Raw genomic sequence first — 15,733 nt, 5'->3', positions numbered from 1 at the left:
GTGGACGTTTCCAGCTGACCAGGACCAAGCCTTGATGTTCAAACTGAGGGAGGAATCATGGGAGAGTTGGTCCCAAGGAGTTAGGTCAACAGGTGGCTAACCAAAAGGTGTTCACTCTGAGAAAAGTGAGGGTTTTCCCTTTTCAGTGGTCAGCTTCAATTGGTGTTAGCTCTCATCCAGTGAGAGATTGCACTTAGGCACCCCTGGAACCAGATGTGTGGTTGCAGAATGTATTGAGTGTTATCTACATTGCAATACAACTGCAACCCAAACTAAGCAATTTGGCTAAAAGGGTCCCATAAATATTAAATAAGGTCGGACTCAGAGGGTCCCTGCAATGGAGGGAAGAAAGGGGCAAAAGTAACTGACTGTCTTTGATCTTCAAAATCTGATGCCAGTAAACTGAGGGTATGTTGTGCGCCCTAAATGCTGCCAAGGCAATACAGCAGAATGTGGTGAGAAACTGTTGAAAGCTGCAACAAGCTCAAAGTGGACGGAGATCGCTGGTCCTCCTTCAACCCAAGAGCAAATGACCAGTTGTAACATATCACCCAAAAGTCTTGAGGCGCTGAATAACAGATGTATATTGTTACCCAACTCAATGGTACTCATTTTATCGACCTCAGATGCATGAAAGGCTGAGTGGACCCACCGGGATTTGAACCTGTGACCATGAGGTCGAACACAGGCCCCTGCAGTGGATGCATTTGTCCACTGCACAATCAGACCCGGCTTTTAGACTGCTCAGGAACCGATTGAAACATACTCAAAGGAATTGTGATCGGATTCTCAAGGTCCATAAACTGCAGTTAGAACTGATTGTGTCACCTTCGAAAAAGCTCCTTTTTTTAGGTGATTATTTTTTGTACGTGGGAAGAACCTCAGGAGAAAAACTCGATGCCAAGGTGCGGAAAAAGCTACTGAATGAACATTATGTCGTGACTCTAGATCAGATCCCAATAAACCCCTTTCACCTCAGACATGGACACAGATTTCATGTATCGATCCACATCCAACACATGTCAGTACAGTTTTAATTTGGAAACAAAAATCCATTTGGTATGGCATGTGATTTGTTTTTTTTTTTGGGGGGGGGTTGTTCTACTACCACAATAGTCTTTCCAAATGTTCTCCACCATAGTAGAAGAAAGTAGACCAAGACCTTCAAGTCTAATATAAAATCAAAGATTTCAGAGAAATTAAGAAATGTGGCTGAAGGATGAGTGTAATGAAGGAATTTCTAATCACAAACATGGAAGACCTAATAAGAACTGTCATAGCAAAGCACACTAAACAGTACACTAGTATTACCTATCACTGATACTTCAGGGTAGCACAATCGCTTATAGACACTAACACCTATGTCTGTGGCAAATCTTTGACATTGGCTGTTGCTTGTGTGTGCATGGTGCCGGCAATTTTATTAAGGACTTCCAATAGACTATTTCCTGCCATTTGTTGCGTTAACTTGCCTTTGCACGGGGTCTCCATGACTCGCCTCCATGCGAGTAGCTCTTCTTCTCCCACCTCAGAAGGACCATTCCTCGCTGATGCAGCAGCGTAGAGCTGACATCTCTCATTAGACTCGACACCTGGGACAGCTGCGACAAGCTGAAGCTGTCCAAATAACTAGCAATATGGTGGAGGATCTCCAGCGGCAGGGCGCCCAGAGCATCTTTGCTCTTTCCTCGCTTGCTCCTGGAAAGGTTGGGCTTGACGCCCTGGCAGAGGACTGAGGACAAGTGTGGCCGACTGGCAAACGTTCCAACCTCTTTACTGTAGATGATCTTGGCCTGTTGCCCTGAAGGGCGGAACTGGTTCTGAACGAAGGTGCATCCCAAGTAAGAAAGCGGACAACGCAGTTGGAACCAGCCATTGAGGGAGGACTGTACATCCGCATGAACGTTCTTGAAGTGAGAGGGAAACTCATCTCTTCGGAAGAAATGATTGCAGGTGAAGGTGAAGGCAGAACAGTTTCTGTTATGTCTTCGGGTCACGCACTCACTCTGGAGACCCAGGTGGAGCCTTGGGCTCTTTTGAACCTCCAGATCTGCAAGGACTGTAGTACGGGAGAATGGCGGCAAGCCAAAATCATACGTCTGGGTTGCAATATCAACTAGCAGGCCATCTGTGACATTCGTTTGAGATATAAAATTCATTTTTAACTCCTTTTCCATTGAACACAGCAATGCAGTTGCTACAGCATCCATGTTGGGAGTACCCACAGGGGTTGATGCCAAGTCTGATGTATCTACACCCTTGTTTGCCTTTACCATCCTGAAGCCCTCATTTCCTATACGTGCCCTGTTGCCACTTCTGTAGCTGGTGGGAACCCTAAACGTGTTCACAATCTTCAGCTCTTGCGCCTCAAGGTTACCATACACAAAGTCCTTCTCCTTAGGCGTGCATGCCTCCATCTGTCCAAAATGAATAAGCATCCGTCCATGATGAACCAGATACATGTTGTAGTCACTCACAGGTGCTTCATTTCTTAACCTCTCCAACACACCCTCCTGCCAAGGCGCAAAACCAGTTTTCTCTACATCTATTTTACGTTGCTCATCTATATTATGTTCAGCAGCTGTGGCTTCGGTCTGCTTATGGCTGCTCTCACCGCTTGCATCACTGACGTTCCTGGGGCCATCCTTTTCTTTCGGTTTTGACGTCGGTTCCTTGTTGAGAAGAATAGATGCAGAAAGCTCTTTACTAAATATCCCCTCCCATTGTCTGTACTGCGATAGATCCATACCTTCCTTACTCCTTGCCAGTTCTTCGTAGTCTTTCTGGGTGAGCTCCACCTGGTCACTGCCGTTCATATACACGTCATCAGCCTCAGCTTCATCGGCTGGTCCCTCATCGATGCCACCAGTAGCCCCTTCTTCCAAGCCAGTGGCGCCGTTGACATCTTCGAGATCTTTGCTCTGTTCCACAAGTTCTGGGAAGAGGGAGGACATTTTCAGTGAGTCAAAGAGGGTGTTCTGGTCCCTGAGGGCAAGAGCGGTGTCTAGGCATTCCTCAGCATGCCCTTCCTTCATGATGTTGTCATGTAGCGTAACATCCGCGTCTATTGTGGGGAAACGGTTCCACTCCATGGCGCAGCAGACCACGCTGGCAGGACAAGACTTCAAGTGCTTGGCCAACTTACAGCGGAGCATGGAGAAAGGGCATCCGTAGCCAGAGTTGAGGCATGGCACCTGTTGCATGGGGCAAAGCAGTAGGTGCTCCTCCTCCTTGCACAAGTGGAAGGTGGCACCACAGTGGGAGCTGCATTTGACCATCACACAAGAGACGGCGGGATCCACCGGCGCTCGGCAGTGACTGTTGAAACATTTTTCACAGTGTCGGTGCTGGCCCGGGTTGGTTCTTTGCGCTCTTCCCTGGGAATGACAGCAACAGAAGAAGAAAGAGAAGTTACTTGTATCATGAGAAATGTATTAGTCGTTAGATAGTGTATGCTTTTAGACATATAGTACAACATTAGAGCATTATGTGGAGCCATTGAAGTAACATGGTGCAACTCAGTGCTGTCATTATGGCTATGGATTCTAAAATATAAATCACAATTCCTGTCTCTATCTGGACTTCGGATAACATTAGCAATTTACTTCACACTAAATTCTCCTGATATCATTTATCTACTACAGAATTTAAAGCATGTGTAAATGTAGACTTGAAAAACATCTTTTTGGAAAAACATGGAGAAACTACCAAAATATTGACCTTACATCAATATATCTCTTCAGAAATTGCTTCTAACTTGCACCTAAATCTGCTATCCAGCACCGGCGCCCAGATTAGCTACCACTGGAGCTAGAATAGTAAATTAATCTAGGATTTAAATAAGTGGGTACTGAGTTTGGCTGGATAGAAATCAAGATTTTGTTCACTAGGGCCAGGCGTTTTTCATGCAGGTAAAATATTTTGTTACACACATTTTGTGAAGTTTTGCAACATTTTCTTGGCCCATATTTTATATGATTTTCACCCACAGGAGACTGATACAAGCAGAACACTTGGGGACATTGTCTGCTTTATGCAGTCTCCCAATATCTCACCTGTTGTTTCAAAGCGGTCCAAATTCCATTGAGACCCCAGCAAGTATATTTTGGGAAATGTCACATCATTTCAGAAGATTTCACAAAGAATGGTGATTTGCCTGCCTTGGGCTCTTGCACGTTGCAGCCGTCCTCCCAAAATACACTTTAAATCTCCTAATATGTGACTTTTTCTGTGATGATGGATGTTACTCAACTGTATACAAGGCATCAGTGGGTCTAATGTCTGGCAGAACAGCAAAAATGCATGTAACCATTGCTCATGGAGTCACCATAAGTCATGACACCAGATACTAGGAATGAACAAATATTCTAGCTGTTGAAGTTAAAAATTGAGACCATGGGGCAGGTAAGTTGATCAGATATGGCTGACTTCCAATCGTTCAACCACTGTCGTATGACATGGTCAAAGAAAGATCTAATGGTGACCAAAGAACTGCAAGACAAGACCTGCATCTGAGTTATCTTTATACAAAGGAGCAGCGGGGTCCTCAAAATTCGGAGAAGAGAGGGGTAATCGATAACTTCAGTCGAATCTGAGGCGGAAATGAAGGACGCAAAGGGTTCCTTTAAGGTTGGCTGGAATCAAGATCCGCACCTCGCTGTGGCGGAGGAAACACCTCCATTATACCTACGATGGACGGTCTACCAAATCTTAAGCTGGACGCTCTTGCTGCAGAGCTTTTTTTACACAGTGACCTTCCGCCAGCCTCAGGAAACAAGCATTGGCATAACCAATAGGTCTCGCCTCTGGGACCTTATAAGTGTTTTGCCAGAGGGATGCAATTTAACATAAAGGGATCCCCCACCTTGTTGATACATGCAGTACCTGCAGTTCAATTAAACGAGAAGAGGGCATGGGTAAACCTCTTATAAGATCGCAATCAATAGAGAAGGCATGCAATACTGTAACTTGTGCGTGCTTTCACCTTATAAATATTTAACACATGATTCGAGGCAGTTGAATGCTAGAAGCGAGAAGTGAGGAAGAGGCGGGGAGAGGAAGGTTCGGAGAGAGGAAGGGACGGAGAGAGGGAGAGAGGAATGGAGGGAGCGAGGAAGGGCCCGAGAGAGGAAGTGAGGGAGAGAGTAAGGAAGGGAGAGAGTGAGGGAGAGAGTGAGGAAGTGAGGGATAGAGGGAGTGAGGGAGTGAGGAAGTGAGGGAGCAGGGCCGGTTCTAGGATTTGCGAGGCCCAGGTCTAAAAGGGAATGCGCGAGGCCCCTCTAATGTAGATAAGTGGCCCCTTGCAAGGAGACCATTCACAGACACTGTGGGAGGCCTATTGTCCAGCATTTTTTCGCCCCCACAGTTTTAACTTTGAGCCCACAAGCATTTCTCACACCTTAAGTCCGATAGGTGTGAGAATTGCTTGTGGGCTAAAAGTTAAAACTATGGGTCTCCCACAGTGTCTGTGAATGGGTCTCCTTTCAATTGAAGGGAGCGTCTCCCTCCCTTATGTATCCAGATACCATCCCTGAGAGGCCCGGGGAGGGGGGCCCCTCCATTTCAAAGAAAGGTGACACCTTTCTTTGAAATGGATCGCCAGGGAACTGACAGGACACATCACCAGTGCGGGGCCCCATGCTGGTGCGAGGCCCTGGGCAGCTGCCCATGCCTAGCGCCAGCCTTGTGAGGGAGGGAGAGAGGGAGGGAGGGGGAGAGAGAGGAAGGGAAGGAGAGAGGAAGAGATGAATGAGGGAGAGAGGAAAGGAGGAAGAGGGGGGAGAGAGAGGGAGTGAGAGGGAGAAGGAGAGAGAGCAGGAGGAAGCGAAAAAGAAAGGGACGGAGAGAGGTAGGGACTGAGAGAGGGAGGGAACGAGGGAGGGAGAGGAAAGGAGGGAGATAGGGAGAGAGATCGGAAGGGATGAAGAGAGGGAGGGGAAAACGAGAAGAAAGTGAGGAAGGCAGGCATTAGAAAGGGGAGGTGGAGCGGATAGAGTCTGAATCGTGTGAGGCGGAACGAGAAGAAAGCTGATGATCACTCCAGGTTTTCGGGTACCCCGCCCCACCATACTTGGGTTACATTCTCCACTGTCCGATCACGTCACAATTCTCTGGAGAATTTGACATGTCTCTCATTTAACCTTCCAGCACATCATTGTCACTCGCCCTGAAAGGTTCTTCTCCCTTGGTTTTAGTGTGTGACCGCCACCCCCCAAAACACGTTAGCACTCCCTGCGAAGGATCAAGGCATTGAGCGTAGGTCGAAAGGAGGGGTGAAAAGGAGAGCCGGAAAAGAGCACGGGGGAGCGAAGAAAAGTACCAACCAGTTCAGGGAGTGGTCGGAAAAGTGATGGAGACCTGCACGGTGAAGGAGGGTTGGAGGGCTATGCAGAGTTGAGGGGAAGTGGCGTGGAGTGGTCTGGTGAAGCCGAGACCCTCTGAGAAGTTATGAGCGACCCTCATTTGACACTCCTAGGGGCGTTAAAGGCGACTGGTTGATTGCTCCTTCCCACCTGCTTCTCCCTCACTTTCTCCATCAGCATTCAAGCACCAGGGGCGGCCTTAGGCATGTGCAAGCTGCGCACCTGCACACGGCCGCCAAACCCCAGGGGCCACCACGCCAATATATATCTTTAATATAACAATCCTCTGAGGATGGATACATATTAGCGTGGCGGCCCCTGGCAGGGATTTGTCAGGCTCCAGCTCTGTTCCACTTCCAGACACCCTTTACCCCCCCCCCTTCACTGGCCTCCGTGCTCCGCCCTGCCCAGACCCCTCTTCCGGGCCCCCTACCTACGCTCCCTGCCAAGGGCCACCATGAGCCTAGAGCCGCAACTGCAAGCACTCCGTTAATCACAACTTTTGCAATATTCTTCAAGGATGCCTTTAGCCTGGAATAGATAGGAAAGTCTTGAGCAGAACTAGGCTCCCATTAACAGCCCCCTAACATTCTGAACTTCAAATGCCTGCCAGGGTTTCGGTTTATTTACAATGTGACTTGGAGGAAAAAGCTCCAGCACAAAAGATGCTGTGACCAATTCAACTTTAGAAACTAGTTTTTATCCCGAGGGCAGAGAAGTCGAAGTTGACAGGAAGTGTTAGGAATTGCTTTTACATACTTTTTTAATTTACAAAAGCTTTTGCTGTACTCGGCATTAAAGGACGGGCAGTGTGGAATTTTAACATTGGATGGTTGGCATTATATTGAATTAAATACAGTAGTGACTTATTCTTGCTTGCTTCATGAGTCTTTGTTGTGTGGTCAGTCCCAGGTATGGCCCCCAAAGCTTTTAGCGCAGACTGGCCATCCAGCATTACCTCGATTGAGTTATCGGTAAGGCTGTACCTTTCTTTAGCATGCAATGTGATCATCTCTCCACCTCTCTCTTTCTGGACACTTCCAGCACCAAATCGTAAGGTAGACTTCAACCTCTCTGTCCCTTTTTGTACAAACTCGACCCCTGGCACTGGGCAGTGCCACTGGAATTATGTGATTCTCTGGCAAGGGCGTTTTTGCATAACTATAAATGTTCTGCATTTGCCACTTAATCCATCATCTGCTACATAATCTGTAGATGTTAACAAAAGTATTGGTTTCTAGCTCAGTGACAACAAAAGTTACTAAAAACGTGGCAACACATGTTCCAGTACAGTGGAAAGCCCTTCGTAAAGGCTGACTGGTAATCGTTCAGTTTTTCATAACTATATTTGATTATTAAACTGGTACCAATGAGGTAAAGCCTTTGCTCCGTGATACTTGTGTAAAAATAGGCAACATAATGAAGAAATACTATCATAAAATGTGGTGCAGCAGACCACATAATGTGCCTTTTTTTGCCGCACAATTTAGTAAACCCTGCCGCACAAATGTAGGTCCTCTTCTGTCGCATAATTCCAATGGCCTTTGTATGGGGACATTAACATTAGTGCTGTGGGCCCTGCACATCATCAATGGGAATGGATTTAATAAAAACATGATAATGTGTCACAAAACAATCAAATAACAATATATGTTAATACGCGTGTCCACATGTTACATTCCATGTATATAATTATATTGTATGTTATGTCTCTTTAAATGCATTGCATCTTTCAGTGTTCTCACTACCATGCTTAGAACCTGTACTGCTTCTAGGCACCAGGTCAGTTGCTACTGTTCCTGCCTGCCAGCCAGATGCTGTGTTGCTGTGCCGCATTACTTGGAATAAAAACCTTCAAATTATTACCAGTCTCTACCTGACTTGTAACAAAATTTGTCGACGAGGGTCAAGTAAGAAGGAACTACACTCCATCAACTTTGTAGCGGCACAGGTCTGGAGTAATTTCTAAACTTTCTAGCAATCCTTGCGTTTAATATCGAAATATAAAGAAGAACTATTTCAGAGGAGGATTTTCTACTATTTTCCTGGAAACCCGGTAATTATAGGCATTTTGGGTCGGGAGAAATGCATTTTTGATTGAAAAGAAGATTTTTCAGCTGTATTTTCTTTTGAAAGCGGAATATCAGCGCGAGTGTTGCTCACCTGTTTATCATCCGCGTGCGTATAGCTGTCTCGAGCCTGAATACTCTTGGATCGCATCACGCACAGCTTAGAAGAACGGTCATCAGCAAGCTTTGTTGACGAACAGAAGACGTGGCGCCTTTCGTCATTGTAAGGAACATTCCTCGGCAAGCCGTGTTGACGCAGAGAAGACGTTGCATCCTACGTCATTCGAAAACAACGTGGCGGCCATTTTGTTTATGTTAGTTTCCATGACTACACTTCACCGAGTGCAATTGCAGTAATCGGGATATTTTCTTTGTGCTTTTACCGATACAAGCGCTTTTAAGACTTCAAAGTAAGTGGCGCTTATACTTTACAACTTCCCAGCACTAAGACAGCAAAGTATTGATATTTTTTTTAAATTTTGTCCTTTCCACGATGTTGCTTCACAATTCAAGTAACACATGGAAGTTCTTCTCTCGTTATACTTAAGGCTGACTGTTGGCAAATATACTTTTTCTTCACCACATATTTTTTTTTTTTTAAAAAGGGTACATTTTACAGTTATGGCCATGCAATTTGATCCACCGGACAAGTTTTTACAAAATAAAGGGGATCCTCCTTTACCCTGGACACGTTGGAAGGAGGAGTTCATCAATTATATGAAGGCAATTGACGGTGAACGCATGGAAGCCGAAAGAAAAAAAATGTTACTACATTGTTTAGGGTCAGAGGGACAAATGGTTTTTAGGGCCCTTCCACAAATTCCACCTTCAGAAGGTGAAGGTGAAGGTAGTAATGTATACAAGGAAGCTTTATTAAGGCTAGAGAAAAGATTTAAACTAGTTACAAATATTGCGTTAAATAGGTATACGTTTTATACTAGAGCACAACATGTTTCTGAGTCGTTTGATGATTTTATTACTGCTCTGAGGTTGTTATCCATTCATTGCAATTTTGGCACTATGTGCGATGAAATGTTAAGGGATCAAATTATTGTTCACGTAAAAAATCAGAAAACACAAGAGCATTTGTGGGAATTGGGTGATCCTAAATTATCTGAAGCCATTGCTATTGCCAAATCGTTAGAGCAATCGGAGAAGTGGATGATTACAGTTAAAAAACACACTGAACATAAAAATGAGTTGGTTGATGAAGTGTGTTCGCTCAAACGCACGGAGTCAAATTCAAATGTAAGTGTCCATCCCAGTGCTAATTTCAATTCTAGTAAGACAAATTTTCATGGCACTGTTAGAAGATTCGATAAACCTTTTATATGCTTCAGATGTGGAAGTAGAACGCATTTAGCTTCATATGGGGGATGTCCCGCCATTAACAGAGAGTGTAGGAAATGTAGTAGGTTGGGGCATTTTTCAAACATGTGTAAAGATGTAAAAAAATGTGTTCCTAATTCCCAGGTAAAGATGGCATCTGTTCTGGAAGAAGTTTCCAATGTATGCAAGTGTGAATGTTCTGGAAACCATTGTGGGGACAAGAAAGGTTTTGTTGTGTTCTTGATGGAGGGTATGTCAAACGTCAATGATCCTGCTGATTGCATGTGTATTAAAAAACCACTGTGTGAAGTTGAAGTCTTGAACATCAAATTGAACATCATGGCTGATTCATGTTCTCCTTGGACAATTATTACGAAGGAATATTTTGATATTCGACTAAGTTCAGTTCTTTGTCTTAAAAATATTTTCCCATCTGATATTTGTGCTTTAAGTTTCAATGAAACTAGAATTGATATGTTGGTTTTTTTTGTGGTGGATCTTACTTTCAAAGGAAAATGTGTGAGTGTTAAGTTGTACATAGCTCTCAAAGGTATTAATGTACTTGGTTGGAGAGACCAGTGGAAATTTGGAATCATACTCAATCCTCGTGCGGAAGAGCCAGTGATGTTGGATGTGAATGCGGAGATAAATAACATTGCCATGGTTGAAAATGAGAATTTAACCAAGTTGAGTATGTTAATTAAAACAGAGTTCAAAGATGTTTTTTCAGATAGATTGGGGAGGATTAAGGATTATTCGCACAGAATTAAACTCAAGAATGATGTGATTCCTCTCAAACAAAAACTGAGAGGCGTACCCATTAATGTTAGAGAGGAACTTAAGAAAATGCTTAATGATTTAGTTTCAGAAAATATTATTGAAACAATAGAGTCTGCAGAATGGGTTTCTCCCATCGTTTTAGTTAGGAAACCGGATAAAAGTTTAAGAATGTGTGTGGACCTTCGAGCTCTTAATGCAAGTATCATTGTAGACTGTCATCCTCTTCCCAATATAAATGAGGTGGTATCAATGTTGGAGGGGGCGAAGGTATTCTCCACTTTAGACTTAAGATCTGCCTACCATCAGGTTCCCCTTACTGAAGACTCAAAATGTTTAACAGCTTTTATCACTCCCCAGGGGTTATACCAGTATACTAGAATGCTGTTTGGCTTAGCTTCGGTGGCCTCTGTATTTCAAAGGGTCATGTTTAACATGTTTAGAGATTTTGATAATTTTGTTAAGTGCTTCCAGGACGACATTTTAATTTTTTCAGCTACTACTGATGAGCATTTACAACATCTACAGAGTGTGTGTGGAAAGTTGAAGGAAAATGGTCTTACCTTAAAACCTAGCAAATGTAAGATGTTTCAACACTCTGTAGAATACTTGGGACATACTTTGTCGGGAGATGGTGTGGTTCCGAAAAAATCAAATGTTGATGGTATTACAAATGCCCCTGCTCCTAAAAATAAGGAACAGTTACTCTCTTTCGCAGGTATGTGCGAATGCTATAGTAAATTTGTATATAATTTTGCATCCAAGATGGAACCTTTAAGAAGACTTCTCAGGAATAATTCAGTTTTTCTTTGGGGACAGGAACAACAAACAGCTTTTGATCTTATCAAGTCTGATATTTTACAAGCTCCCACTCTTAGGCCTTTTTGTTTAAACAAAATGTGCATAATTACTGTGGACGCCAGTATGTACGGGTTGGGTGCTGTTTTGTCTCAAATTTCTGGGAAGGAGGAGTGGAATCTTTGTTTTACTTCACGTACACTCAATGAAACTGAACGGAGATATGCGATGATAGAAAAAGAACTTTTGGCTTGTGTATGGGCCATAGAACATTTTCGTAACTACATATGGGGTAGTAAGTTTCTTTTGAGGACTGACCATAAACCTTTGGTTAATATTCTCTCTACGGGTGGTGGATGGAGTTCTACTGCTCGCATAGCCAGACTGACTTCAAGGTTGCAGGAATACTGTTTTACTCCAGAGTTTGTTCCTGGTAAGAAGAATGTCATTGCGGACTTTATGTCTCGTATGCCTTGTAAGACTATTTCGGATAGGAAAGCTGAGGAAGGTGATATAGTTATGTGTTTACAGGATGTTTTGTCAGGTTCGTTTGATGATATTTCTGAACAGGCTTGGAAACTTGCTGATGAGCAGGATGTTACCTTACAGAGTATTAAGAAGTACATTTTGGAAGGCTGGCCTGACAAAAGGAACTTATCTGATAGTGCCATGCCTATGTTTTCTGTTCTTGATGAGTTAGAATTAGAAAATGGTTTGATTTTTAAATCTGGTAAACGTGTTCCTCCTTTTGATATCCAGAAGGTAATTTTGGACTTGGCACATAAAATGCATCCAGGAATGTCGGCTATGAAGCGTCTTATAAGAAATTACTTTTGGTGGCCCGGTATCGATAGAATGGCTGATCGCAAGGTAAGAGAATGAGAGGTTTGTATGGGAAGTGAAAGAATGTTGAAGGTCAATGGTCCCCCCTTAAAAAATTCAACTTGGCCAAATGTACCTTGGAAGAATTTTTTTTTGATATTTCTGGTCCGTTTATATGTCTCCCTGTTGATTCCCGTTATGCTTTGGTTCTTGTGGATTACCACTCTGAGTGGCCTGAAGTCAAGTTTGTTTCTTCAGTCTCAACTAACGTTGTGATAGAGTTTTTCAAGGAGGTGCTTTCCAGAGAAGGGTCTCCGTCAGTCCTTGTTACTGATAATGGGGTGCAACTTACCTCTTTAGAGATGGAAAGTTTTCTTAAACAACTTAATATCAAACATTCTTTGGTTTCTGTTTATGAACCGCATGAGAATGGTTTGGTTGAACGTTTCAACAGTGTCTTGAAGGGTTTTGTCTCTGAGGTCATTAAAATTGGGTCTGGTTGGAAGAATTTATTAAGAGAAAAACTGTGGTTATACAGAATAACTCCCCATTCAACAACTGAAGTCAGTCCTTTCCGTTTGTTAAAAGGGCGTGATCCAGCTTCGTCAATTTGTCCATGGTGGTTAAAAGACAAGTGTCCCAATATTTCTTTCTCTGAGAATCTGTTAAGGGATGTTGCACAAAAAGTGGAATGCAAACAAGCTAAAGTTAAAGAATGGTATGACAACAAGTGGAAGGCCAAAGAGCCACATTTTTCTATTGGTGATTGGGTCAGGATTAGAAAACCTGGTTTCATCACCAAATGTTCAAATAAATATGGTAAACCCATGAAGATTGTTAAAGTTTTTAGCAACAGTGTTATTACTCAAGATGGTAAGTTATGGAACATCAAACGTGTTGCTAAATGTCCTTCTTTGCAAAAAGTTTCTGAGCCAGATGTACAGTTGTATCCCAATGATGACATAGCTTCAAGAGTTAAGACGTCGGTTCGCTCCCGAATTCCACCTGGTAGATTTGCTGTTTATGTAACTTAAGTTTCCTTTTATTTCCTCTTCTTTTCTTTGATAAAAGGGAGATGTGTTACATTCCATGTATGTATATGTTATGTCTCTTTAAATGCATTGCATCTTTCAGTGTTCTCACTACCATGCTTAGAACCTGTACTGCTGCTAGGCACCAGGTCAGTTGCTACTGTTCCTGCCTGCCAGCCAGATGCTGTGTTGCTGTGCCGCATTACTTGGAATAAAAACCTTCAAATTATTACCAGTCTCTACCTGACTTGTAACACCACACTTCGCAGAGGCAGTTATATTTCAGAAGAACAACAGGTAAAAATGAAGCATTTTCACTACGGAAAATAACAGGCATGGGTTAGATTGTAAACCTCGAATTTCCGTTGAAAACACATGCAGCAGATTCGAACACTAAAGCAGACCCAAGCAAAACTTTTTATAATTATTGTTTTCCAGAACTTGCTTTCCTTTTTCAAATACACAGTTTGCAAAATAAAACCGTTTATATTTTATTTTATTTTTATAGTCGATTGGAGCCTGAGGAATGTTAAGAAAAATTCTTAACTAACATTTCTCACATCATTTTAGGCCTTGAAATCTAGGGTTCGTATTGCGATTCCTCTTAACCCTTAGAATACTTAAGGGACATTCTGCAACTATTGAGTGTGCCTATAGTGAGTGAGAATGGCCACTGAGCCGACATCACGATTATCAGGCGTAAATCCTGATACAGGGTGAATTAAACAAGACGCTTGCACAACTGGGAACACTTCTGACTTTTAAACTTTCGATCTGAACCTAGTTGCCTAGAGTGGGTTGACGTCGCCCACTGTCACATACCTTGGACAAAGACCACTGTATTTTCATGGGCACACACAGAGCCCTGTGTAGGTACTGTGACTCAAATGCCCAACTACTGAAAGTATAAAAGACATCAAACAGGGGACAATTCACTCGTATGTAACAGGGTCGGTCAGGTGTAAAAAGAACAAGCATTGGCCGCGCGGCCGTAAAAGAAAAGCCACGCGGCCACAAAATGAAATTTTAAAAAACATGAGTGGTGACGGAGTGGTGCACACACGTGTCACCGCAAGTGCTACCTTGCCGGCCACCAGCTTGCTATTACGCGCATGCGCACAAGCTCTTGTGCGCGTGATAGTAAGCTGGTCTCCGGGAAAGTAGCACTTTTCCAAGCAGCTACTAAATGTCTTGACCAGACCAGCGCATGCGCTGGCTTAGGCCGAGACCTAAAAATGGCCATGGCCGCCATTCCACTATGCCCGCATGGCACAATGCAGTTCCCATTTCAGACTGAGGTAATTTAAATGTCTTTTTGATAGTTTTTTAAAATAGTTTTATTGATTCAAGATGCAACATATATTTATTATCGTATGTTCTTTTATGATTTTATTTGTAAAATCGAATTAAGATGTTTTGAATTAAATTGAATTGTATACCCCAAGTTGGGGATAAATTTCCAGTACATATATGACAAATGTCCATGACCTGCTGGGAGTTTCCTCCCAGCACATTAGGGTGTTGTAAAATGCTTTCCTTAAAAGACAATCAGGTGTTTATGTTGGATCTATTGATGGACCCACAAGTGTAAATTGCTCGACCTAGTCGGCAGGCATAATTTCTAGTGCTATCGCAGGTGAAATGCTGAGCTCAGGACAGCTCTATCCCCAGACAGACTTGTTCCCTCCCCTGCGGTAAAGGAGGCAGGAGAACAGCAAGGTGGGCGACCAGAACATTCCCCATTTTTGGACAAACGCTGTGTTTCCACCAAGCTCTAAATCTGACCCTGTGCTTCAGAAGACATCAGTTCCAGAACACATCAATGTCGTCATCACTCCTCCCAAAAACCAGACCAATGAAGTTGTTACCACGAATGAGATGCAGCGGGGTGTCTCAAACTTGAGAGTGCAAGGGAGGTGCCTGTCCTACAGTAGGAGACTCCTGACACGTGGACCATCCTGCAAGAGACATCGAGGCGATGGAGAGGGGTCTGGGTGGTTGTGACTCAAGGTAAGGAAGCACGGTAAGAGGGCTGAGCCTATCCACTGGCATAGAAAAGATTATTGTAAAAAAAAGGAATTTGTATGATTCAGAGTATTGGTTTACTTGCACCGTGCACTAAATTGCAGGTACTTGTCCATGACTCTTTGCTCTCATATGATCCAAGCTCAAATCCCTTTGCCTTACAGTCCCTCAGAGGATTAGGCGCCGACTCGGCACACCTGTGGCCACTCTTTGCAACACTCACTCAATATGTTTTCTGGCCTGTTTTCCTCACTCATGAGCACCTGTGTCATTACATACAAACCAACCATGCAGGTCACACTTACCATGGCATTGACAGTCTGATGGTTTTACAATCCCTGTAAAGAAAATAGAGGTAATTAGCTTTAAGATTGTTTTAACTTCTAATCAATTTGAAGAAAGCATGTGAAAAAACAAAACTTATAAGGCAATTAAATCTTGTTAGAAGAAAACGTATTTGATTTAAAACGATGTTATGGCACCTCAGCAGGGAGAAACATCCTTTACAACGCAACTTTTA

General features: G+C 43.3%; 1 protein-coding gene across 2 annotated transcripts in view; it reads right to left on the bottom strand.

Annotated features, from left to right (window-relative positions):
• The window catches only part of FBXO40 (F-box protein 40), an 85,408-nt gene that overhangs the window by 35,350 nt on the left and 34,325 nt on the right, over positions 1-15,733 (bottom strand). For both annotated transcript variants that reach the window (XM_086935615.1, XM_086935616.1), the window contains exons 2-3: positions 15,519-15,551; positions 1,473-3,377 (exon numbers count right to left, since the gene is read on the bottom strand). In XM_086935615.1, the coding sequence (XP_086791741.1) occupies positions 1,473-3,377; positions 15,519-15,521 (1,908 nt within the window). In that variant the 5' untranslated portion in view covers positions 15,522-15,551. The remainder of the gene's footprint in view (positions 1-1,472; positions 3,378-15,518; positions 15,552-15,733) is intronic.

Source organism: Lissotriton vulgaris, chromosome 8, assembly GCF_964263255.1.
Source record: "Lissotriton vulgaris chromosome 8, aLisVul1.2, whole genome shotgun sequence".
NCBI classification, from domain to species: Eukaryota; Metazoa; Chordata; class Amphibia; order Caudata; family Salamandridae; genus Lissotriton; species Lissotriton vulgaris.
This window is presented reverse-complemented; position numbering and strand designations above follow the sequence as displayed.